The 27,345-nt window shown below is 30.1% G+C and overlaps 3 protein-coding genes and 1 long non-coding RNA gene across 4 annotated transcripts in view; 2 read left to right on the forward strand and 2 right to left on the reverse strand.

Annotated features, from left to right (window-relative positions):
* Nucleotides 1–431: 431 nt before the first annotated feature.
* LOC107462650 (uncharacterized) lies at nucleotides 432–5,094 on the forward strand. The gene is made up of 4 exons (XR_008002175.1): nucleotides 432–550; nucleotides 1,172–1,372; nucleotides 1,617–1,737; nucleotides 4,923–5,094. It is a non-coding gene; the product is annotated as an uncharacterized LOC107462650 (long non-coding RNA).
* A 5,720-nt stretch (nucleotides 5,095–10,814) lies between these two features.
* LOC107462682 (thylakoid lumenal 19 kDa protein, chloroplastic) lies at nucleotides 10,815–13,326 on the forward strand. Its single transcript, XM_016081310.3, has 2 exons — nucleotides 10,815–11,266; nucleotides 12,712–13,326. Exons 1-2 carry the CDS (start codon nucleotides 10,897–10,899, stop codon nucleotides 13,086–13,088), a joined length of 747 nt encoding a protein of 248 aa, XP_015936796.1. The 5' UTR covers nucleotides 10,815–10,896; the 3' UTR covers nucleotides 13,089–13,326.
* Nucleotides 13,327–18,128: 4,802 nt separating this feature from the next.
* LOC107462649 (B3 domain-containing transcription factor VRN1-like) lies at nucleotides 18,129–20,683 on the reverse strand. The gene is made up of 4 exons (XM_016081274.3): nucleotides 20,434–20,683; nucleotides 19,698–20,100; nucleotides 18,602–18,744; nucleotides 18,129–18,521 (listed from the first exon to the last, which is right to left on the reverse strand). Exons 1-4 carry the CDS (start codon nucleotides 20,485–20,487, stop codon nucleotides 18,288–18,290), a joined length of 834 nt encoding a protein of 277 aa, XP_015936760.1. The 5' UTR covers nucleotides 20,488–20,683; the 3' UTR covers nucleotides 18,129–18,287.
* A 3,758-nt stretch (nucleotides 20,684–24,441) lies between these two features.
* The window catches only part of LOC107462648 (zinc finger protein WIP2), a 4,736-nt gene continuing 1,832 nt past the window's right edge, over nucleotides 24,442–27,345 (reverse strand). Inside the window, exon 2 of the mRNA XM_016081273.2 lies at nucleotides 24,442–24,973. Coding sequence (XP_015936759.1) covers nucleotides 24,536–24,973 — 438 coding nt within the window. The 3' untranslated portion in view covers nucleotides 24,442–24,535. The remainder of the gene's footprint in view (nucleotides 24,974–27,345) is intronic.

Raw genomic sequence — 27,345 nt, forward strand, 5'->3', positions numbered from 1 at the left:
ATTGATTATTAGTTCTTTACTAATGTGATTAGCTCTTATTTTTTACTAATTTTGTACGTTGTGATTTTATTAATTAATAAATGTCTTGTGATTAAACATCTTTTAGGTTTAGAGTTTTGTATTTTACTTCTAAATCTATTACCTCCAGCTCTTCACAGCTTAAGAAAACCCGCTAACCTCCGTTACCCTAAACCCGTCGACCTTTACAACGCCTCTTTTCTCTGCTCGTCGTCGCAGTAGAGCTTCTTTTTCTTCGACACATGAGAAAACTTGCCATCCTCCTCCTAAGAGCAGCGCATCTTCTTCTTCCTCTGCCGAGCCCGCTGCCACGCCATCCTCTTCATGTAAGTTCTTCTCTCTCTCTCTCTCTCTCTCTCTCTCTCTCTCTCTCCGCTGACTCATTGCATGTTCTTATTCTTCTTCCACAGACTCATCGCTGTCGCTGTGAGCTCGTCATCGTCGAAGCTTCCTGTGTGCTTGTCACAAGAACCCCTTTTCTCTGAGTGCGTCATTGTCTTCCTCGAGCTCGTCACGACCCCGTCATCTACAGGTAAGTTCCTCTCTCTGTGTGTGTGTGTGTGTCTCTCTCTCTCTGTCTTGGAGTGTTATTGTGGCGAGTGAAAAATGTCTTTGCCCTTCATGTTGGATTTTCAACCAAAGACATAATTAAGTTTTGGCGTTTAGTTATAGCGCTTGCTTTCATTCTATTTCTTAACTATATATGTTCTATGACAATAGTAGTACTAGAACTTTGATTCTTAGATAGAGGGTTCATTTATTAGTTGAAGTGGGGAAATATATATAGTAATTAGTAATTCAAGGCTTGTTGAGTTTTTCTGGTTATGGTTTGTTAAATTTTGACATTGGAAATCATACATTATGCCACTACCTAATAATGCTATTGCCACTGTGAGTTAATAAACCTTTCAAATCATTATTGATCAAGTCCTAATCAAGAACAATAAAAAGTATCTTAGTTTTGAATTGGTTAAGTTGTGAATTTGTGCTGTAATTTTGTTTGTGCAACTGAATCTTATTCTCATCATGAATTAGAATTTATGCTTTAATTTAGATATATTTGCTTATCTATCATTTACTCTGTAACTGCAATTTATGTTAGGATGCAGGAATCATGATGAATTCAACTTACAGGTTTTGTATTTCGTTTTAGTTTCGATACAGACAAGTCGTAAAGTCAGCTATAGTACTCTCTTGAAAAATGGGAGGCATGCAAGGGACTATACCCTTTACACTGGGGCTCTTGGGACAGCATTTTTGGTTTTCAGGGCTTATCAAGTCACCAAGAATGGCAGTGATCTTAGCTTATGCTCTAATATTGTTAAGGCTAGTGATTCTGCTTCAGAAGATTTAGGTAATACTGGGAGTCTGGGACTGGTACTAAATTTATTTTTTATTTGAAGGGCTGGTTCAAAATGTGTTCAATTATATGATGTCAATTGCTAAAGCTTGCTCTTTACATTGTAGACGAAACTATTAGAACTAGCTTTTGAACTTTTGTTTGGAAAATCCTAAACAAAATTCAGTTTCATTTACTACCTAATATCATATGTGGAAATAGGATGATTAAGTTTAATATGCTAATCTATTGGTTGCAGTCGTGTGACATTCATCTGTGGTTGTGCTGGTGTTTGTGTTCTTGGTGTTGTCTGGTGCACAAAAATGAAACTTGCACAACTGAACCGGCAAGTGCACCGGGTCGTCCAAGTAATACCTCAGGTGAGTGAGAGTCGAATCCCACGAGAATTGTTGGATTAAGCAAGCTGTGGTTATCATGCAGATCTTAGTTAGGCAAATATAAAGTTGATTGTTGTTGTCGTAGGCGCATAAACAAAACAATAACAAAAGCAATAAAGAGTTGAAATAAAAACAATAAGGCCTCGGAGATGCTTGTTCTTCCGGATTGATACTTTCTACTCCCTACTTTAACAATGAGTGATTCATTCAATGGCAAGGCTGTAAGTGATTAAGCCATGGGTCGTGGTCATTAATCACCTCTAATCCAAACCAAACGCCCGAACAGGTCAGTCAATCTGGATGAGAGTGAAGCTTACGCAATTCAATCTGTGATGATCCTACTCAAAACGCCACAGACAAGGTCGAATCTTTTATATCGGAGAATGAAGCTCTATGATTCTAGCCGTAACGCCACAGGGACCTCAGTTACCCATGACTAACGAGATTTCATGTCATGTATCCCAATTAGCCCAAATAACTTGTTAGAACCTGTGATGTACTCTCAAGCTGTAGCTCAATACTATCCGAGTCAGGACTCGTAAGGAACTCATGTAGAATAAGGGTCATACTTTCGTTTCACCCCAGATTCATAAAGATGAAGAATGATGATACATCATAGAATGGAATCAAACATATATTAGAGTAGAAAAATAATAATATTAATCCATAGGAATGAGCAAAGCTCCTATCCTTAACCTAGAAGGTTTAGTTGCTCATACTTTACAGAGAAAACAGAAGTAATGTGTTTGTGCTTCTCCCCTCCTGGGAGGTTTAATTCTCAAGAAGAAGGAAGTCTCTTATTTATGATAAAAACTCTAAGACTAAACCTAAAAGATATAGTTTTTAATTAAAAATTATAAAAGAAAAATAAAATAAACTAAGAAGTGCTAAAATCTACTTTGGGACCCACTTGGTGAGTGTTTGGGCTGATGCCTGGCGTTCAAATCAAGTTTTGGGTGTTCAACTTTGGTTCCTGCTACCTAGCTGGTGTTGAATGCCAGTTTGGGCATTCAACTTAGGAGGTTGGTCTTGTTTGGGCGTTGAACGCCAGAAAGGGGGTAAGTTGGGCGTTCAATGCCCGTTTTTTGCAGTTGTCTCCAGAGAAAAATATAAATTATTATATATTGTGGAAAGCCCTAGAAGTTAGCTTTCCAAATCCATTAAGAACGCGTAAATTGAACCTCTGTAGCTCTAGAAATGCTCGTTTGAATGCATGGAGGTCAGGATTTGACAACATCTGCTATCCTTTCTTTGCCTCTGAATCAGATTTTGCCAAAACTCGCCAAATTCACCTAAAAATCACCTAAAATCATAGAAAAAACACAAAAACTCAAAGTAGCATCCAAAATATGAATTTTGCACTAAAACATACTAAAACATAATAAAACTTAACAAAATATAACTAAAATCACTATGAAAACAATGCTAAAAAAGGTATAAAATATTCACTCATCACTGTCATAGTTAAGCATGCTAGTGATGAAAAAAATACTTAACTATTACCTAAGACAATTCAAAAAGGTATTTTATTATGTTCTCTGTATATTTTTGAATTTTGACCCTTGTAAATATTCCAATTTATACTTAAAGTGCGCGTGTTTAACTGCTTCCTGGATTTGTGCCAAATAAGTGTTGATTATTTCCTTGAGATTATTTACTTAGGAAATTTTTTTTTATTTGATTAATAGTATGAACTCTCCTTGAGAACTTCAGATTTCACAACATTAGTTGCTCAGACTGCACACAAGAGGGTAACAAAGGATAAGAGAGTTTTTCTTTGTATATTAATGTAGGGAGTGAGTAAGTTCTAATAAGAGTAAAGTATCGTTTTTATCCCTAACGTTTGAGGTAAGTTTTAAAGTTGTCCCTAACGTTTAAATCGTTCTATTTAAGTCCCTAACGTTTTACAATTGACTCAATATTATCCTGTCGTTAGACATCTGTTAACCGAATTGACGGCGAGACAAAATTGAGACGATTTTAAGACGTTAGGGATATAAATAAGACGAGAGCGTTGAGGACAAAAACGATACATAGAAATAAATTTTGATTTTATCCTTCAATAATATCAATATTTTAATTTGATTAAAATTGAAATTGAAGAAAAGATTAAAATTTACTCTTAATAAAAAAATAAATTCACTTAGAAAAAAATAACGTGATTAAGAATAAAATTAAAAAAAATACTTGAATAATTATCTAGCATAAAAATTTGATATTATTAAAAAATAAAATTAAAAATAAAGTTTAAATAAATTAAACATTAAAGAATTTTGGTACATTAGAGACAAAAGGTACAATGTATACTTTATTGTATATATATCATTTTCTTCCACAGATTTATATACTAGTCATTCTACAAACATTTCATTATGAGTAAAAATATTTAAGAGTAAAATTATAAAAAAAATTATTTAGAATGAAAGTAATGTGATTAAGTGTAGTTTAGTTAGATGTGATTAAAAAATAATTGAATAACTATGTAATGTAAAAAATTGATATTATTGAAGGATAAAATTAAAATTTATTTCTATGTATCATTTTTGTCTCCAACGTTTTCATCCTATTTATGTCCCTAACGTTTTAAAATTGTCTCAATTTTGTCCTGCCGTAAATTCTGTTAACAGATCTCTAACGACAGGACAACATTGAGTCAATTTTAAAACGTTAAAGAATTAAATAGGACAATTTAAATGTTAGGGACAACTTTGAGACTTATACTATGGTGTAGACTTCTGTAGGCTATGCTTTTGTTAACAACTTTAAGATATAATGTGCCAAGCATTTAAGGTCCAACGAATAGCTCATGTAACCATAATTGAAAAAAATATGGTTGCTTTTTATAATTTTGGCATAATAAACACATTTGGTTTATCTTTATAAACCTTTTTTAGGAATTAGAAGGATATGTAGGAAGGCAATTAGAAGGGTATATCATTACTCTTTTTTCCTTTTAATTTTTATTTTTGGAGAGGCAATGAGATGTATCGACTTGTTAATAATTTCTAGTACAAAATGTCGAATTCTCAAGAGATTCTAACTTCTGAAAGTTTTGAAGGCATCATTATGATCATGTTTAGTTTAATCTATATATCAACTTATATTGATAGACTTTCTTGTATTCCATGACATTGTTAGATTGATTGAAGGAGTGTATTATTTTGTAGGGAGCTATTATAGGGCCGTTGATAACTACAGTCATGATTGCTCTGAAGAATTTATATGTTGAATTTGTTCTTGAAGAACCTAAAGGAAAGGTTATGCTGACAAGCCATTTACATTTGCTTTGTATGTGTAGACAGCTGCAGTTCTACATTTAATTTAGTGTTTTTTAATTACAAAGGGAAAAATGGCTCTAGAAAAGTTTTTGCAATTAGAATCTACACCCTTTTCAAATAATGCCACTTATAATTAGCCAATTTTGTTTTAAAACTTATGTATGAAATTGCAGCGGTTCAAAACTGTCGCATTTAAAAAAAAACTTACATAAATTTGCAGTGGTTTCAAAACTCCGGCATATTTTTTTAAAATTCACTAACTAAAATAGTGGCGGTTCTGCAACCGCCATAAAATCAAAATTATCTAATTTGTGACGGTTGTGCCAGCAGTTTGTAAAAATTGCTGCAAAATCAAATAGCAACGCCCTAATCCGCAATGGTTATAGAACCATTGGTATGTCATTTTGCAGTGGTTTAAAGCTGTCACAATTTCCCAAAAAAATTGCCGCTATGTCCTGGTTCCCTTCTAGTAAAAGAACAAAAGAACATGAGAGAAAGTTGGAGGAAAAAGGTGAATTGATTAAAAGAGGTTGAAGCAATGTGCTGGAGATTGAAAATATCTTTCTTGTACTTGTTGTGAGCCACATGACAATGGGGGTATCAATGAGTAGGGTAGGGTTTGGATCTAACCCTAACCCTATTCGTGGGTTGAGAATATTCCAATCTTAAGTCTATCCGTTCTTAACATGCGGGTACTCGACTCTAGCCATAAGTTACCAAAAAGATGCAACATTATTATATAACTTGATGATAATTTAAAATAGAACTGACTTTTATGTAAAAAAAAATTATCAATTAATGATCTTCTCTTAGTAGTTAAGAATCTTTTGTATTTAGTGAGAGGTCTTTGGTTCAACATCTACTTGAAACATATTTTATATAAGTATATAACATATACATATATAGGGTGTAGGTTAGTCGAATAGGATTGAGACTCAGCCCGCACCCGACCTGATCCGCACGAGAACCCTACCCGTACCCTACCCTACGTGCTGTGAATCGGGTTGGCAACCCTACCTGACCGGATTGGGTTGTGTTGGGTACTCGTGGATAAGGTGCATGTTGCCACCCATACATGACAATCTATTTCAACATATTTTACTCTTTTTATGAAAAACATTATTAGAGACAATTTAGATGAAAGATTTATCGTCACAAAACATGCCCATAGGTAGAGAAGGTTGAATATGAAATTTCTTTAATAGCCTAAACAACTAGATAAGCTCACAAGTGCCAAGAGTTAAAGCTTGATATTGTTTTTTTCAAAGAGAGATTTGAAAATAGTGGTTTGCTTCTCATTCTTCCAAGATATCACAGTTTGGTTAAGAAAAAAAACAATAACCATAGATGAATTTTTCTGGTGTATTTGAGGGCTCCCGAATCTAAATGTGTGTAGCTGGTGAATGTGAAGGTGATCATGGCAAAAAAGAAAAGGCTAATAATAGAAAATTATTTCTAGTATCTCAGAACTATGTAAGAAGCATTAAGATGAACATTAGTAACTGATTCAATGAATTGACTTAGACATCCCACTAAATAACTTATATCAGGACTCACGTTTGTCAAGTAGAGGAATTTACTATTGAGTCGTTTATAGACAGTGGCATCTCGAAGAAGAGAGCTTAATTCCTCAAACAGGGAGGTTGTGTAATCCATCGACATTGTAGCTAGTTTGACCCCCAAGTAATCACCAATCGTTAATAAGATCTAAAGTATACTTCCATTGATAGAGAGTTATACTAGATTTGCTGTGTGTATCTTTTGTCATATTCCCATGAAAAATTTGAGGATTCTCTAGTCTTTGATGATCTTGAACCTATTATCCAGAGATGTTTTCGCTTTTTAAATTTCAGCTAAATCATCCCCATCAAGCACATGATCATCAAGATGGGTGAGAATAGCTATGAAACCAACGTTGGAGGTTTTTGTAAAAAGTGAATGATCATTCTCAAATTGACTAAAACCAAGTCTTCACTATAAATTTTCAACACAAATACAATCATTATTCAACAAAGTGTCATCATCACAACTTATCATCATCAATCATCTCATATCCTCATCAACCTTAATAATCAACACATTTTATAACAAACTCAACAATTTCATCAAAATCACTAAACCTTAACAATCACACCTAGTTCAACTTAGCCTGCAGTCAACTAGCTTAAATTTTCACGTTACATTATACGTTATCTACGAGAAACCAAAATCATACCTTGGTCGATTCCTCCCTAATATTCGGAACACCCAAAGGTCCTCGATTCACAAACTTCAATCCCCAATCACTCACCAATCACCAACTCAGCTCCCAAGGTTCAGTCTCAAGCCTCCAATATTGCCAATTTATCTCCAAACCACATAACTCACTCTAATTCCACACAATTATCACAAATTCAATATAAGGTTTGTTACATCAACAATTTCACAAGAGTTAGAAGTTCCTCGTCTTACCCACGGTTATTTGGGACAAGACCCAACAAGCCCACAAAGCTACTTCAATCCTAAAACATCAAAATCACATAATCTCTCAAAAGCAACACCCAAATCACAAAACTGAAAGGAGAAAAATTGGGCACAAAATCAAAATTTTTTTACTAAATTGTTCGGTAAATTTTGTAGAGAATTCTGAGACAAACGCGTGGTCGCTAACAATTCGTCAATCAAAGCTCTGGATTGAAAGATAGATGGAATAGAAGATTTGAGCAAGGGTTTGAATGTTCTTTCCATTCTCCCCTTGCAAGTTTCGGCGTGTTTCTCTAATCATTAAGGAAGAAGAGCTGAAGCTCATAATTTATGTGGTAAGTGGGTTGGGCCTTAGGCCTTGGGCCTAAAGTAGGCCCGATTCAATCGGTTTATTTTGACAATTTAATTTTGAATCAAAATCTTTAAAATTAATGTTAAAATTCATATTTTAATTATTTTTATTTTTTAAAATTATAAAATTTAAGTTTTTAATTTTTTAAATAATATTTTATTTATTAAATTAGATTTGGATCCTCTAAAGTTTAAATTTTATTTTAAAGAGTAAAGTATGATCTATCACCATTAATTTCATAGGTAGGACCAATAATAAATATAAAAAAAAAAGAATAGAAGATCACATTTTATTCCCTAAAATAAAATTCAAACTTTAGAGAATCTAAATCCTAATTATTCATTAATCACGCAAAATTCACATGAAATAAAGGTGGAATGATATTTTTTACTAGTTGGGCTTCATAATTCAAGCTCATACTTATTTTTTTATTTAAAATAATAGACCCATTATAAAAAATTTTAATAAAATAATTTAATTTTAATTCATGTCACTAATACCTGCAAATAGTTGGGCTTCCACATTGTAGCATTGGCTGAAATACACGCGGCTTATTAATTTTTTGGTTAAATTACACAGTAGGTCTTTATATTTTTGGTGAAATTGTAAGTTAGTCTTTATACTTTAAAAGTTTGTAATTGGATCTCTAAAGATAATTAAAATTTGTAATTTAGCTTCCGCCGTTCAAAAAGTATTTGATTTAACAGAATATTCTATATTTTGAACATGTAACCTACACATGTTTGTAATAGGGACCAATTTATAACTTTAGTAAAAGTATGGGGACTAACCGTGTAATTTAACCATTTGAAAATGACCAAAAACTCCTTAGACTATCTGAATCCACTCTACTCCTCCCCAGCTCTCTCACTCTCACTTTCTCACTTTCCAAAATGGCACCCCAACCCCAACGCTCTCTGTCTCTCACCTCGACTCACCATCATCGTGCTCTCGCCTCCGTCACCACGCTGAATTCACTAATAAATTGAGTTGCTATTTTTGTGTTGATTTGTTGCTATTTTTTTCTTAGACATTAAATTGTTCGCTTTGAACATGCTTGGGATTGGAATTATTCTCTTTCATTTATCGTCGGTGTTCAGTATTGGGATTGGAAGAGAAGAAAAAGTTGTCGGATGAGAGATGCGAGATGGAGAAAGGAGGTGAGACCCGACTCGTGAGCACAAATGCGGTGGATCCGGCGTAGCAACGGTGAACCGAGGTGAGAGATAGAGAGCGGTGGGGTTTGGGTGTCGTTTTAGAAAGTGAGAAAGTGAGAGTGAGAGAGTTGGAGAGGGACATGGTAGGTTCAAATAGCCTAGAGAGTTTTTAATCACTTCAAATGATTAAATTAAACAGTTAGTCCCCATACTTTCACTAAAATTGTAAATTAGTCCCTGTTGTCAAACATGTGCAGGTCACATGTTCAAAATAGAGAATATTATGAGAATATTCTGTTAAATCAAACACTTTTTGAATGACAGGGGACTAAATTGTAAATTTTAATTCTCTTTAGGGACCAATTATAAACTTTTAAAATGTAGGGACTAATTTACAATTTCACTTAAAATATAAAAACTAACGGTGTAATTTATCTTAATTTTTTAATTGTTGCATGATAGTATGTAACACAAACAAAAATCAGTCAAGATGTGTTTTTTATTGGTATTCCCATTTTTTGTTTAGTTGTAAGGTATTTACTGATTTGTATTAGACAATTTGATTTGCGTTTTTTTTGAAATTGAAAAACTTTAACATTGAATCAAACTCTCTGACTTCCGTTTTTTAAAATAAAAAATTTAAAAGTAAAAATCGAATTTTTTAATTTATAATTTATTTTTTTTAACATATTACACCGTTCAATTTGATTAATATCATTTTTAAAAAAAATAACTTCTTATCAAATAAAAATATCCAAACTTTCAACAATAATCAACTATACACATATTTAATCGTCACAAAAAATATACATATTTAATCAATATATAAAAAATAGCCTATATGTGTACCTAAATGCTTTCAAAAAAATTTAAAAAAATAATTTACTTAAATAAAATAATTAAAGTTTATATTTACGTAATTATAACAATGCAAAACTGATTATGTATGTGTTCTATTAGAATTCTATATATTCCGTATAATTCTTACCATTTTTTATAAATACATATAACCGTAAAACTTTTATCATAATTTGTAAACAAACAAGTATTAGCATAAATCGTAAAACCTTATGAACAAGCACATGTACACGGAATCAGTAATTTTTTTCTTTGAACTATTTAATTTACAAAAAATGTAGGCATTAATTTATTTACATGTTAAAAGTTGATTAGTATCGAATTAATTTTTTATTAAATTATATGATAGGCTTTTATCAATAACTTATTTAATTTATAAATAATTTATAGTGTGGTGATTTATATGTTAAAATTTGATTAGTGTCGAATCAATATTTTCGTTAATTAATGTATTAGAATTTTATCTTTCAATTATTTAATTTATAAATAATTAAAAATTTAGTGATTTATTTATTAAATTTTGATTAGAATTGAATTAATTGTTTTTGTTAATTTATGTGTTAGACTTTTACCTATAACTTTATTTAACTTATAAATAATTTTAGACTTTTTGTTATGAAATGTTAGTCTTCTTCTCACTGTTATCTTTTCTACTTTTTCTGTGTATTTTTTTTGGACGATTTTCTGTGTACTCTTTATACTATTTATGTACTCTCTATCTAATTAATTATTTTACAAAAATTACATAGTTTATATTATCATTACCTTTTTAAAATTAATAGGATACAAATGTAATATAATTGTATCTATCTAAATAGTTACTCCAATTGTTTTATCTAAATAAATTGCTAAAAAGAAGGTACACGGTGAGAATCGACATCAGCTGAATCGTGTGATTTCTGTAACTTCTGGATAAGAAAAAAATCTGCTCAAAAGCACGCAGAATCACACAAGATAACATATCGGACATAAACATCAAACAGTAACGTTTTCCTGCACCATACATTGCTTCTATCCCCACAAAAAAACCGCCATGGCCTCCCCTACCATGTTTTCATCACCGTCTTCCATTCTCTCCTTCTCCTCCTCTTCCACCACAACAACCACTACCACCACCACCACACCAAAACCATCTCAACAACTTCTCTCCCCACTACTTCCATCGTCCAAGCAAACATTAACAAAGCTGACTGCCGCTGCAGCCATAGCCACCATTCTAACCGCCGCACCTGCACCTTCCATTGCATCCTCAGAGCCTTCGTACCGTGTCTACTACGGCACCGCTGCCAGCGCCGCAAACTACGGCGGATACGGTGGCAACTCTAGTAAAAAGGACTCTGCTGAGTATGTGTACGACGTCCCTGATGGATGGAAGGAGCGTTTGGTCTCTAAAGTTGAGAAAGGTACTGATTGAAAAATATGCACAATTTGTATAATTTTACTTATTACTTGAAAAGAAAGATACAAATACTATATTTTTCTTCTGTTATTCGTTAGTTTCAAACAATTATTGTGAACTATTTAGATAAAACTTTATTGTATTCTATGATTTTCTTTTCTATAGAAAAAAATTTTCATTCATAGAAATAGGCTTACAGATTGTATATAAAACAGTAATTCTAAGTCTATTAAAAAAATAAATTAATATTCTCTATGTTAAACACGCCAATAGAAATCACAAAATTAGATTACAAGAGATCTTAATAAATAGAGGCAGATACAGATTTAAGTCTCTTTCCTTTTTAATTACATATATGCTACAATACATTATGATATATCTTCTTCTTTGCACAAATATGAATATCTTCTGGATCTAAAAATTTCTCTATGAATGTTGTATGATTCTTCATTAACCTCAAAGGATTAGATGAATCTTTAGCTGACTAAAATTAACTACTTGGCTTTGTGTTATCCATTATACTCACTATGGACTGATTAATGTGTATAAGAGGTCATTGTATTTTTGTCTCTTGATCAATGATTTTAGAATCCAGGTATTATGAATTTAAAATAAAATATTTATTGTATTTTCTTTAAGAGAGAAAAAGGATATTTTAGAAACAAAAATTGGATAGCAAAGAAAGAAGAATCCCTTTATATATGTAATAGGTAATATATAATAGATACTAGATACTTAAAGATTAGAATACTAAAACTAACTATAAAAGATTATAACGCTAACAAATTTAACCATTAAAAATTAAAACTAATTTGTAATTATGAAACATTGCTTTTGATCGTTAACTATGTAGCAATGCTATTAGTGAATGATCTCACATATATTATTAACAATTAGTTAGATTTGTCTAACAAAGACAATCTTTCGTAATTATAAATTTTAATTCTTTTATGATCAGATTTGTCAATATTATAATTTTTTATGGTTAGGTACTTTATTTCATCCATATAAGTTTGTTTACTTAACTATCAACTTTTTATTATCAATTTAAATACAAAATTTTGACAAATTCTGAGCACGTAGCTCAGCTGGTGAGGACTGCACTTGCTAAATTAAGTACACAACTATGTCTAAGCTTAGAGCTTTAACACAAGTGGTTGGTTCTATCCGACGACAATTGTATACCGCAAAGTACTTATCAATTTGCTGTAATAGTAAAGATCACTTAGAACATTTAATCCACTTGCTAAAATCTTTCTATTTCTATGATTCATTAGTCTCAAACGATTATATATAATAGCATGAATTCTTAGGATTCAAGTTCTTAGGATTGTATAAAGTAATGTAGTATAAATTACTTAGAAATTTCCCTTGCTATAACAAACTAATGACACTGAATACACAACTCTAGCAAATTTCTAATTGTTATTTTTTTCCCCCTATCATCAGGCACCAACGGAACAGACAGTGAGTTCTACAACCCAAAGAAGAAATCGGAGAAGGAGTATCTAACTTTCCTCAGCGGGTTTCGCCAGCTTGCCCCAAAGGACGCAGTGTTAAACAACTTGGCTCTCTCGGATGTTGATTTGCAGGACCTCATCGCGAACGCGGAGAGCTTGACCTCTGAGGAAGTGAAAGATGATCAGGGACAATTGTATTATGTTTACGAGATTGATGGGGTTGGTACTCATAGCTTGATCTCCGTAACTTGTGCTAAGAACAAGCTATATGCTCATTTTGTCAATGCTCCTACTCCTGATTGGAATAGAGACAAGGACATGCTGAGGCATGTTCATGAGTCTTTTAAGACAGTAGGGTCCTATTAGCAATTTGGTTATATAATTTGATATGAAACCTTGTGAAGTGTTTCATGGCTCGCTGTGTTTTATGTTGAAGAGGATGGTGTCCTGTGATCGCATGCAATTTTGATATAATTGCCTTTACATGGAAACTGTGAGTTTCAGGAACGGGTTGCCATAATCTTTTGGTATGTCATTATGGGGAATAGAATCTGGTTATCGTTGCAGCCTTGCTGGTTGGTAGTTAAAATTAAATTTATGCTTATTTTGGTTGCTGAGCAGGGGAAGTTTCCAAATGCTTTTAGATGTGTTCTTGAACAATTTTATTTCCAGTTCCCGAACGAGCATTCAAAATAAATCTCACTTTCGACTTTTTGGTAAGAGTGATTCTAGAGAGCAAAATTTTTTTCAGCTAGCTTTTTTTTAATTATTTACTTATCTTAAATTTTAAATTTTTAATCCTAGATTTTAAATTATAAATCTAAATCTTAAAGTTGACTAATATTGACTAACTAAAATTAGTTTTCTATACTTTTTCTTTTGATAAATAAAAAAGTAGTTATTTGATAAATTGCTGCCTTGAATTTTTCTATACTACTCGAGTCGTATGTAGTTTTCTACCCAAATTCATTTATCACTGATTATTGGATAGAATATAAGTTTCGTGAGAGAATCTTCAACCTAAATCTATCTATCTATTTATAATATATAAAACAAATCTACTACACATATAAATTTTTTTAGCATACAAATTCATATAAGTTGGCCAAAACTTAATAGAAACGACACTCTGTTTAGATTACGTGTAAATATACTCTTCCCCAACTCTTGAATAGTGCAAACGGTTCTTTTTCCTCAATTAAAATTGTAACGCTCAAAATTCAAACAACGATAAAAATCTCTCAAAATCATCGCGAAAAGTGAGGGAAGTTTTAAAACTGAATTCGAAAAAAATTATGAGAAAATGAAATAAGATGAAGAAAAAGAAGCAGAAGATATGGAAGAGGGGAATGAAGAGTTTTGAATTACGCAAAATTTATCAATATAAATCCACCGAAAATTCTTAAACAATACACATAAATGACTTAGTTTTTATACCGAAACTTGCTGCAAATACACAAAAATATTTTCTCTAATGCTACAATTTTTTTCTTCTTTTTTTCCTTATTTCTTTCTTTCTTTTAGTTGAATGAATGTAAGTTCATCCTCTTCGAAATAATTTTGTAACATTATGTGTTTCTTCTTTTTCTTTGTTTGATTTTTTTGTTTTTATTTCTCTTAAGAGAGTAAAAACAAAAAGAAACTCGAGAAGGTAAAACAAGAAAAAAAAGATGAATAAGAAAAAGAAAAGAAGAAGATGGTGATGATGATGAAAAATAGAAGAAGAAGTAGCAAAAGATGATGAGGAGGAAGACGAAGAGTTTTTAAATTATGTAAAATTTATCAGTACAAATCCATCAAAAATTCTTAAACAATACACATAAATATCTTAGTTTTACATCGAAATTTGATGCAAATATATACAAATATTTTCTCTAATACTGCATTTTTTTCTTCTTCTTTTTTACCTTATTTCTTTCTTTCTTTTAGTTGAATGAATGTAAGTTGAATTTATGGAGAGAAGCTCTAGAAGTGTATGGTTTGCGCATAAGCTGTAGCTAGACGGAATATATGAAATGTAAGTTTAGTTTGAGAAGGGAAAACCCTAATATAGAGGTGAATATTGGAGAAAACATCCTACCAAAAATTAAAAATTTTAAGTATCTGGGATGCATCATACACAATAATGGAGAGATTGAACAGGATGTAAATCATAGGATCCAAGCAAGTTGGTCAAAATGGTGGAGTGCATCTGGTTTTATATGCGACAAGAAAGTGCCTTTAAAACTTAAAGGTAAATTCTATCGCACTGCTATAAGACCGGCTATACTTTATGGTAAGGAGTGTTGGGCGGTTAAAGGAGAGCACGAACATAAACTGAGTGTGGCAGAGATTAAGATGTTGAGATGGATGAGTGGTCATACGCGATTGGATAAAATAAGGAACGAAGATATAAGGGAGAGAGTTGGAGTAGCACCCATTGTGGAAAAGATAGTTGAATCGCGTCTCAAGTGGTTTGGACATTTGAGAAGAAGACCGACAAAACACCCGGTCAGGAGGGTGGATGAGATAGAAGATGGACAAGGAGTAAAAGGCAGAGGAAAACCTAAGAAGACCATCCATGAGGTAGTCAAACGAGATCTACATGTAAACAGTCTCTCTGTAGACATGATACATGACAGAGCACAATGGCATCGTTTGATTCATGTAGCCGACCCCACCTAGTGGGATAAGACTTTGTTGTTGTTGTTGTTGTTGAATGAATATAAGCTCATCTTCTTCCAAGTAATTTTGTATTATTATGTGTTTTTTTTCTTCTTTGTTTGAATTTTTTATTTTTTATTCTTATTAAAAGAGTAAAACAAGAAGAAACTTGAGAAGGTAAAACAAGAAAGGAAAGATGAATAAGAAAAAAAAGATGGTGATGATGATGAAAAAAAATAAGAAGCAGCAGAAGATGAGGAAGAAGAAGAGGATAAGTTTTGAATTATGCATAATTTATTAGTACAAATCCACCGAAAATTCTTAAACAATACACATAAATGTCTTAGTTTTACACCGAAATTTTCTGCAATACATAAAAATATTTTCTTTAATGCTGCATTTTTCTTCTTTTTTTTTCTTATTTCTTTCTTTCTTTTAGTTGAATGAATGTACATTCATCATCTTTCAAGTAATTTTGCAGCATTATGTATTTTTTTTCTTTGTTTAATTTTTTGTTTTTTATTCTTGTTAAGAGAATAAAACAAGAATAAACTTCAGAAGGTAAAACAAGAAGGAAAAGATGAATAAGAAAAAGAAGAAGATAGTGATGATGATGAAAAAAAAAAGAAGAAACAATAGAAGATATGGGAGGAGGAAGAGGAAGAGTTTTGAATTATACAGAGTACAAATCTACCAAAAATTCTTAAATAATACGCATAAATGTCTTAGTTTTACACCGAAATTTACTACAAATACACAAAAATATTTTCTTTTATGTAGAACTCCTACATTACATTCAATTCAAACCATCAATGATGAACAACAATTTTCACCTACCGAATCGTAAACTACTAATAAAAATATTAACTAGAATCGAACCACACTTCAACTACTTGATTTGATTCAAAACAATAATTCATTTCACTCTAGTTCAATTGACAATCTGAACTTGAATCATTCATTATCTTTAACAGCGAGATAATTGTTCAAAACTGATTTTAGAGCTTGATTTCAAAAACGTAAAGAACAAAGGAAATTGTGAAAAACAAAAAAAGAGAACGCAGAGAAACACAGAAATAAAAGAGAACGTAAATCGAAAACGCTGAGAAAATTCGAAAAAGGAAACGAAATCCTTTTGAAAAAGGCAATTATATATGTGCACGTTGATTGAAAAGTTGGTTAGATAGTGGAATGTGAGGTGAATTAGTTTAAAGAGATTTGTACAAACTTGTATGTGGAGAATATTTCTATATAAAAATTGATAGCACTCTTTTATACAATGAATTTTGGCCATCTTATTTTTTTTTAATGATGCCACATTAACACTTCTAAATGCATGACAACATATGAGATTTAATCAATTATTTTTAAGAAAAAATTTAAAAAAACTCTTACCTATTATTAATCAATTGAAACATTAATTATTAATTAAATACAATAAAAATATACAAACAAAGTGTTCATGATAATTATAATTATAAAAAATTTTAATTACAAATATTCAAATGCCACGTTATTTGACTTATTTATATATATTGTATAAAACTCTTATCAATATACTATTTGGTCTATTTACAAATTATGTTACATACAACTCTTATTATTATTATTTTATTTTTTAATTTCTCTTACAAATTATTAAAAACTGCTACAAATAAATTCAAATTTAACACAACATCTCATCAGATACATTTAAATATATCATGAGTTCATGACTATAAAATTAATTTATAATTTTATATTATATTTTTAATATTTTCATTCGAATTTATTTTTCTAACTTTTTTCTTTAATTATTTGAAAATAATAAAAATGTAAATTTATATAATTCTAATATAAAAAAATTATGTTTTTTTTAATAAATGAATTCAAATTCCTAAAACCAATACCTTAAAATTCAATTTATATTATATTTTTATTGAATAATTATATAAAATTAAATATAAATTATTAAATAAATATTTTTTAAATCCGTTCTCTGGGCGAGTCTTAATTATTCTAAGTTTTAGAATACCTCAAGCAACTCTAATACATGATCAAAGATCAAATGTGGGCTTATTATAATTTGATTCTGCCTTGATTGAGCTTGTGCAAACTAGTATAAACTTCTTTTGGGTTTCACTAATGTTCCCTATTGCATCCTTTTAGTCAAAAGGAAGAGTTGCCTCCCTCTCATTTTTGTTCATTGCCGATCTCTGAATTAGTATTCCTTTCTTCACGCTTGGTTCTTGTATAGTTGATTTTCAAGTATATGAAAGTTGATACCACCTAACGTTCGATAAGATTGGACTTTTTACTTTATATCACAAAAAATTGGTTATGTCGGTGACTTTGGGCCATTACACATATTCGGCTCGCAAAATGGGATATCACACCTTAAAAATTAGCTATTAAAAGAGAAGAATCACTCCTTTTAAATATAACATCAAGCATTTTATATTACTGAATGTGAGACTTTAGACACTCCATAATATTCAAGTCTACAATGGATACTTAAAACAAAATTCCTTTGGTTGTAGAAACTAGAACAAAAATACTTGTTTTTTCCCAGATATAGATTTTTTGTTGTATTTTTTATACTTCCCTAAATGTAAGAACAGCATATATTGTCTGTTTCTCTGTTTCTCTAGTTCTCTCTTGGACAGAATTCAAACAAAGACATGTCACATTTATGATGTATCAATTATCACATGCATTGCCATTCCCCTAAACTTTACAAATTAAAATCATTCACAAAATTTGGTAAACAAAATTATGCATGGTTTTAAGCTAATCATGGACCATAGATTCTTACTTCATATATTCCAAAATTAACTACAAAAGGTCCAATTCATCTATAAGGGAATCAGATGCAATCCAAGTGACATCTCTTCAGCTTTTCACAAAAAAGAAAGCAACAGAATCCAAGTGGATAAACTTTCTCTACCTTTTGAAAACATGAACCTTAAAAACTGAATCTTCCATGTTAATCAGTTCAAAGACACAAACATCTTCAGCTTGCAACCCATTCTCATGGACAAACAAGGACCAACCACCTGAGAGGCGGCGAGCCGAGCTGCGACAAGGGAGCAACTTTACTTGCCATTGTCTTTCCCCAACCTTAAGCGCCACGTCCTTCACCTTGTCCTCAATGTAACCTTTCAAAGTCGGTACATTCTGCAACATATCAGAACAGAAATTAGGGACTTCAAGAATGTTTCAAGAATAATGCTGAGGCTTTTTTTATTTAATGGTACCACTTGGTATTCTGTGAGGTAATTTGGCTTTATGAACAGTGTGAAGAAAGGGTTATAGGAGATGAATTTCTGAGCTATTTCCTGAGCTTTAAGTTCCTTTGGCCAATTCAAAGATGATGTTCTTCTTCGAGTAGAGCTCTCACCTGTTAGAATGCAGAAGAAACAAGTCTCAAGCAGTTAATCCAGTTGAATGAATTTTCGGTCATAATCTGAGAAGTTTAATCCCTCATGAATCATGATATTCAAAATGTAAAGCTGATTATCATACTTATTGCTATACTACTATCACTAATATCTAAGGCTTTTGTAAAGGGAAGCACAATTTTATTTATGTTGATCAATATACAAATACGGAATTGTAGCTTTTTAGGTCCAAAAATTCCAAAAGTAAATGGTGTGTATTTGGAGATAGGTACTTATGCTTTGAACTATAGATGTATATAGGGTTATCAGTTATGGTAGAAACCAAAATCACTTAATTTTGAACATTTTTAGACCAAAATCATGAATCACAATTTTTAAAATTTTTGGCACATATAAAAATGACTACTTTTACCCCAACATAAAAAGAACATGTTTAACCCTATACAAATAGGAAAGATGAATATAAATATATAATCAAACGAAAAGTATAACAAAAATGTTATATGTACTAAAAGTTAGCTACCAAATTAGTCATCATGTATTGTTTAGTTCAATTTTAAATATATGTTTTGTGACTTAACATATATTTTATACGAATAATTAATTTAATGACTGATTTTTGGTATACAGTAGCATAGTTAAAAATGAGAATGGATCCTTTCAGTTATTAAAAAAAATTGAGGGAGTAAAATGTGATTTATAACCTTTCAATATACTCTCTCTCATGTTTTCTCTCGATTCTACTTATAACAATTATTGGTGAGAGATCATACTTTACTCCCTCAATTATTAAAAAAAATTGAAAAGATCCATTTCCGTTAAAAATACAGATGCCTCGGTGAAATAATACACTACCACCAACATGCAAGGAATGGAAACCTTAATAGACGAAGATCTCATCAGCAAGATATAGCAATTATTAAAAGATGAAAAAGACAATAAAAAGCAATACCTCTGACTTTCATATGAGGCTGAGGAGAAAACAATGTCAATCTTTTTCCAGCGTCATTATTTTTTACAGGGATTTCCTTTAAGATTCCAACTGTTTTCTCATCTCTCTGGTCACATTTGCCATTTCTATTCACAGTCTCATATTTGGAATAATCTATTTCTAGATCATTTGTCTCAAGTATGATTACATCGAACTGAGAAGTTTCTTCATATTTAAACACAACTAAATATCCTTCATTAAGAGAGTAGTTTTTGGTAAATTCCTTCCATCCTTTTACAAACCAAACTTCATCACTATTCTTTTTTGTCCAATACACTTTCCATAGAGTGCCATCTGGAGGCTTAAGAAACACTGGATTTGAAAGAGCGCTTCCATGTCTCCTTGAAAACTTATTGGGTATTTTCTGTGTGAAAATCTTTTAGTTAGTGTGCCAAAAGTTCTCACACCTTAACCAGAAATAAAAAAACAAACAAAGAAAATAGCCTAAACTATAATTTTCATCTATGTATAAAAATAAATAAATTCCGATCCTGCTTTTAGTTTTTTATTTTTGTTCTGAATATGGCTATTACATCTGGAATGCTCTCGCCTGTTGATGATAATAATAATAATGAATAGATGAATAAATTACCTTCCAAATAAAAACTCTCTTGTTAACTATTATATATGATATATGATCATAAAATCAATAGCAAAATGTATAGCTCTAATGCAAATAAAACATAAATATGCTTACAATCCTTTGAAGATTAGTTTTGAGTATAGCCTTGAAGAAACGGGAATGCAACATAATGTTGTTCTGGCATTAATGGTGATGAGAAGACATGAATAATGGAGTTTATTTTGGGTACCATGAAGGCATGAAATGAGAAGATGGTACAAGTAAAATAAAGCAAGCAGTTCAATATCTCTCCGGTGAGAGAAACCATAGCAGGTGCCCCATTTATGATCCTACTTGGCTAGATATCTGCTCCTACTAGAGTGTCATGAATACCCTAACGGTTGATTTACCAAGAACTAGTGTGAATGTATATAAGCATAAGCATAATTATTTAGGGTGTGTTTGGTTTAGGATTTCCTGTATGGTATGTTTAGTTTTTCTTAAATGCTTCGGTTTAGCTATTTTTTTTAAGTGTTTGTTTGGGTGTTATTATTTTGATAAAAAAAATTATTTTTTAATAAAAAAGATTTTTTTTTATTTTTTAGCATGTTTGTCAAATTTCTAATAGTAAAAATAAAAAAATATTTTTTTTAAAAAGTTGTAATTTATATCTTTTTTCAAAAGATTTTTTTCTTAAAAAAAGATGTTTTTCATGTAATAAATAAACAAAAAATTTTTTTATTATGATTTTATTAATTCTATTTGAGTAGTAAAAAATACTGAAAATATTAAAAAAAATATTAAAATTTATTTAAATATCTAAAATAAAATAATTATTTAAATATATATTCTTTTCAATAATTTTTATTTAAAAGTGCTTTTGAATAACATAATCTAAACAACATTTAGTTTACTATAACAAATTTTTATATAAAAAATTACGAAACATAAACTACATTAGTACTAATTCAATTTTAATTAAAATCAACTTTTTATAAAAAAATTGTTAGGACATCATGTTATTTGAATGAGTGAGCTTCATTGTTCTGCCATGTTTAGATTGAATGACTATATTCGGTGTTTAAGGTTTTTCTTTTTCTGTGATATTCTCTAATTCGACATATTAAAAATTATTTCAATGCGAATCAGATCTTTATTTAAAAGTTTGTTGTTAGTCAATAAATTATTACATATACAAGATGATATTAAAATTTTATATACTTATTTAATAATAACTAAATTATAATTTGTTGATTATAATTTGTTAAAATTTAATTATTTTTAAAATATTAATAATATATATTTTAAATTTTAATTTTAAATTTTTAATTATTTTATATTTTTTATTTATGTAATATCAGTTTTATCGATTCAATTAGTAATTTATTAATTGAATTAATAAACTAATAAATAAATCAATAGTCTGACGATTCTGACAACTATAATCTTAACATATATATAGTTAAACTCTTTAATTAATTTGGATCATGTAGATTTTCTTCCTGTATGGGACATTTAATACTGTTTTTTTATGCCCAACATTTAATACTGTTAATTAGCATTCATGTCTCCTGGCTAATGATGCTTACTCATATACTCCTAATAATATCCTTACTATTTTCCATGGGAAACAACCTAAATGATTATTAGCAATTATGAATTATGAGGAAAACATATGATTTAACTATATTGGAAACTTTATTAAGGGACAAGGCAGCACACAAAAGCTAATAAGGGTAGAGGATTATTAAACATAAATTATAATAGTGGAATTGTACTAACACGCCACGTTATTTTTATACGAACATTATTACAACTATTCATAATCTATTTTCAATATATGGTGAGTGATTCGTTGCTATATTAATTAAAATTACTTCGCAACATTGACTACTTATTACCCACAACATCATCATCGTCAGAATACTAAAAATATTGAATAATTTGCGGAAAAGAATTGGTTGGTGTTGGTAATTTAGATGATGATGCTCTGGCATCTGGCGATCTAAATCAGAAGAGGAATGACATGGAAGAATCATCAAGACTCAAAGAATGCACTACATACTTGCAACTTCAATTATTGAGGCAACAAAAAATAATAAAAACATGTCCTCAAATAGTGACATTTGAGTCCTATCTTGAGTGATATTGATAGCATAGTCCTACACTATATTATTTTAACCCCAACCCGACATATTAAGGACTAATCCGTCGCGGATCTGAGCTCCATTTAAGGGTCTGCCGCTGACCAATGAGTTGCTGCATGCACAAGGCGGGGTTCGAACTCCCAACACTTACTTAATCGGACGAGTGAACTGACCACTCGACCAACCCAAGTTAGTTTACACAATACTCATTAATGGTGCTGGATAGATGCTTTTTGGACAGAATTTTATTTATTTTGTTTTTGTTCCTTTTGGGCTCGAAGATATTTGAATGCTTAAGCCCATCAGAAAATATACACAAGGTTTTATGTTTCTATCTTTGGACATGCGTCTTCGGCTACACGTGTTTTTTGGACATGCTAGAATGATAATAATCACAATATTGTTTAAATCACAATATGCTTTGCAGGCCAACAAACTCAATTAACCATCTTGCCGTGTGGCTATTGTGCATTTACTAAATAATAATCCATTCTGACCCCAAAACTTATATATCCATATTACTCGGACTTTGATGGCCAGTTAAATACTTAAATCCATTGTATTCTCTCATTTATCTATGGAGGTATAAGTTTTTCAAACAATAAAATGACATGTAATCATTCAATAAGTTTTCTTCTTCTTCGTTTTCGGATTTTTTTTTTTTTATGCGTAAATTCATTTTCGCATTTTACTAATGACCCTTCTTTTCTATCACTTAGTAGAAGGATTTGTGATTTGCTTTTTATATGTAACAGTGGCTTTACAAAAATTTGTTGAAATATATAAGTATGCACTACCCTTATTTGTATATGAAAAAAATGTAAGAAAAAAAAAATACTCATTATAAATTAGTATTAGAAAGAATTTTTTTAATTAAATTTATTTTTTAAAAATTTTAAATTAGTTAAATTAGTACTTTTATTATTGATAGTTTCAAAATTTACTGATGTAGAATGTTAAGTGATTACATTGACCACAACATATATCTAAAAGTTTTAATTGGCTACTGCTAACATGATAAATTTATAAAATTAGATCAAATCAACTATAAATTAAAGAGATTTTGAGGCATTAAAATTCTTCAGTTCAGAGTTAATTTGATTTAATTCTATAAATTTATCATGTTAATAAATAATTAAAATTAGGTGGGTACATTTGTATTATTTAATGTGCCATATCAACTATAAGTAATAGAAAGACTAATATAATCGGCTTAAAATTTTTAAAAAATAAATTTAATTAAAAAATATTTTAAGAGACTAATATAACCAATTTAAAATTTTTGAAAGACAAGGTTATTTTTACTAAAACATGTAATATAATACAGATAGAAAAAAAGAAGCCAGAGAGAGACACTCAAATGCAAGAAGCCTAACTAATTAGGGGAGAAGAGCAACAAATAATGAGGAAGGAACAAAGAACAAAGTATTATACAATGTAAGTATTCTTTTTTATGTTATTTTCTTTCATTCTTCTCTATATACTTTCTATCTGTGACTGACTGAACCAACACCTAATTGTATAGGTGATCGAAAATCCTTAGCCCTTATACTTCTATTTTCTTCTTCTTATACTTAATATACGTTCATTATTTTCTTTAAATTTGGTTACTGTTTTTATTACATATATTTTTTCTCATTTTGGATTTATTCTCCAAATCAATTGTAACCCCTATCATAAAGATGTAAGAACAAAGAATAACTTATTGTTTACATTGATAAAAGTTTAGAATGTTATTTGTGATGATAGAAACTAATTTTGTACCAATACAAAATATGTTTGTGTAATAAAAATATTAAAATGTTAATTTTTTTTATAAATAAAATTATCAGTATTTTAAATTTTTATGAATAAAAATGTATAATAATAATGTATTTATCTTTCGTGATACAAAATTAATTTCTTTGGATTACAAAAAAATTTGCTGTTGTCAATTTTCATGAATAAAAACAAAAATTTATTCCAAGAAAAAAAGCGCTAATTTGAGCAAGGTAAATAAGAAGGGTATCATTATACAATAGTCTGTTACAATCATTTATACATATTACGTAATATATGATATGTAAACTTGGGTTTAATTATTCCTGGTTCTACAAGGAGCAATCACCATCATGTTCAACTTCGGAAGCTGCTTCATCCTCCTCTTGCATGCAATCAATACCAAAAGCACCATGTCCATGGCCAAAGGCTTTGACATGATCCTTCAGGGACCTCTTATGCTTGAAATCAGACCCACACAAACAATACCAGATCCTGCCGCAGTTCTTCTCATGCGTCCGCCAATCGCCTTTCACGGCGAACGGCTTGCCACATTTCCGGCAAGCGTAGGGTTTTACGCCGTGCTTTCGCTTGTAATGCGTTTGGAGGGTTCTGAAGTCCTTGAGAGGCCTCGCTCTTGGGTGGTCTATATTGTGCTTGCAACCTGGCGCACAACAGAAGCATGGAAGCCTTAGCATTGCTGTTGGTTGTGTTCCTTTTAGAGAATCTGGTCCCTTTCTGTATTGAGATCCATGTCCCCACATATGCATCTATAAAGCAATGAGAGAATTGAGAAATAATCTATATATCATGTTTAGAGTAAGGGTACTGCTATGGCCTAAGCTTAAACTGATTTTAGGGTTCACCAAGAATCGAACTCTTGACCTTTTAGATCTAAAACTCTAATACCATGTCATGAACCCACTCATCCCAAAAGTGTAACATGACAAGACATTGTAACACTAATGGTTATATCTCTAATACTTCCTAAACTTCTATTGTACACATTGTACGCTTAGGCTATTGGCTCCCTATACTTTCTCTTAGTTTAAACAATGAAAGAAAAAGTATATGTAGACAACGAAAATAATAAACAACGTGAGCAATAGATATGTGAGATGTTTAATTTAATAGGTATGCAGATGATTATGTTCATTATTTTTAATTGGATAGTTATTTCTTTTGATTCGATTTACTCATGCAATGACTAGATATTCAATTCACTATATGTGCAGATGATTATTCTAATATTAAGGTTTAGAAAGTAATTTAAAAATAAAATATTTTTTTATTTATTAGGTTAATTTTAGAATTCATTGTTCATATTATTTAAAAAAATTATTGTATACCTAACAAAACTCAAGTGAAAACATAAACGTTCATGTTTCTTCTTAGAAACACATTAAATTTAACAATGATATTTGGAAAACAATAGAACTTGTTTTGTTACATTAATATTATCAATTCATTTTGATAATATGTTTAATCAAATTGATCCAGTAGTTTAAGGATAAATAACAAAAAAATTTAGTTGAAGAAGAACAAAGAGAAAAAGAGAAGATATATATAAAAAAAGACTTTGATTAAATTTAATTATAAAATTAATTTATGTATTTAATATTTATTAATTATTATTAAAATAATTATATTATTTTAAATGTAATAAGTATATAACTATAAATATTATGAATATGTTATGCTAAATAAAGGAAGTTGAGTTATTGTGTATCTAGTATTACTGTTTTGTTTTAATGTATTTCAATACTATTAAATATTTCTGCAATGGTGTTTATACATTTATTTCTAAGATAGTAATCAAACTGAGCCTTGGTGTACAATAATACTGTATCAATAACATTAACAACTACCGACATCTAATGAAAAGGACAACTACTATTGATAATGTGTGAGATATCTATACTTACATGAGATATATATAATCACTGTCAACTAAATGTACGAGCAGAAAACTAGAACTTGAATGTTATATTGAGAACTACACAAAAAAGTGAAAAATACGAAAATAAGTATAATATAAAATATGTACTTTTTGTTGATACAAAATATGAAATATGAAACTATATATAGATACTGAGGAAACAAACTTTTATAGTCTATACCGACATAGAAAAACTTTTATAATCAGGCTCAGTCATGAAACTTAATTTAAGGCATTAACTCACTAAGTTGCTCTAATAGGAAGCAGCATAACTATGGATTATGTGAAAGTTGAAACTCGCCCCCCTACACCTTCAAATGGAAAGATTCCGAAAGGAGTAACTAAGAGGGGATAAAAGTTAAATACGAGACATGCATTGAGCTCAAGTAAAATATGAAATATATATTATTAAACTCTAAACTCAGTTGCAATATATTATACATATGTTTTAGTATTCTTTTTATTAAAGTACCTAACTATTTTATTTCACTGGAGTTAAAAAAATCTTAAGTGATAATGATAAGAAAAAGGTTGAGGGACCAGCAATTTTTATGACTATCAATTATATATAGAAAAAGTATAGGTAACTAATAACATTTTTGAATAATGTGTGAACAATGTAAATTAATAAAGTTAAAAAAGTAAATTAATCTTAAATTTAATTAGTAGCATTAAATTAGAATGTAGTGTGTTTTTATTTAATTGATGATTGTTCATGTTATTCAAAATAGTAATTGTTTATCTAGCACTCTCCATATATATATATATAGAGCATATAGCATTGGCGAATGATAATTAAACAACGAAAACAAATCGAATGAAAGAATAGTTTATTGTTAAGTAAAATGGGAAAATCATGGTTTGAGTGATAATAAAACAAGAAGCAACAAATTAACTACCTAACACAAAGTCATACATTAATTATTTCATCTTTCAAACTGCCCTTGAAATGAATAACAAAGTACAATACTATAAAATATTAACAAGAACAAGCAAGGCTATTTGAATTTTGAAAGGTTTAATTAATAACATAGATTTATCAGTCAAACAATAATCATAATATTTAATTTTAGTCCTTTCCACAATAGGGTGGCAAAGTTCGTACAATCTGTATAAATAAGTAGGTCAGATATCCAAATCCAAGTTTTTTTTTTGTATTTTTTTTATTCTACTTATTTTTAGTTCACATAATGTCATCATGGG

This window comes from Arachis duranensis, chromosome 8 (assembly GCF_000817695.3).
Source record: "Arachis duranensis cultivar V14167 chromosome 8, aradu.V14167.gnm2.J7QH, whole genome shotgun sequence".
Classification (NCBI taxonomy): Eukaryota; Viridiplantae; Streptophyta; class Magnoliopsida; order Fabales; family Fabaceae; genus Arachis; species Arachis duranensis.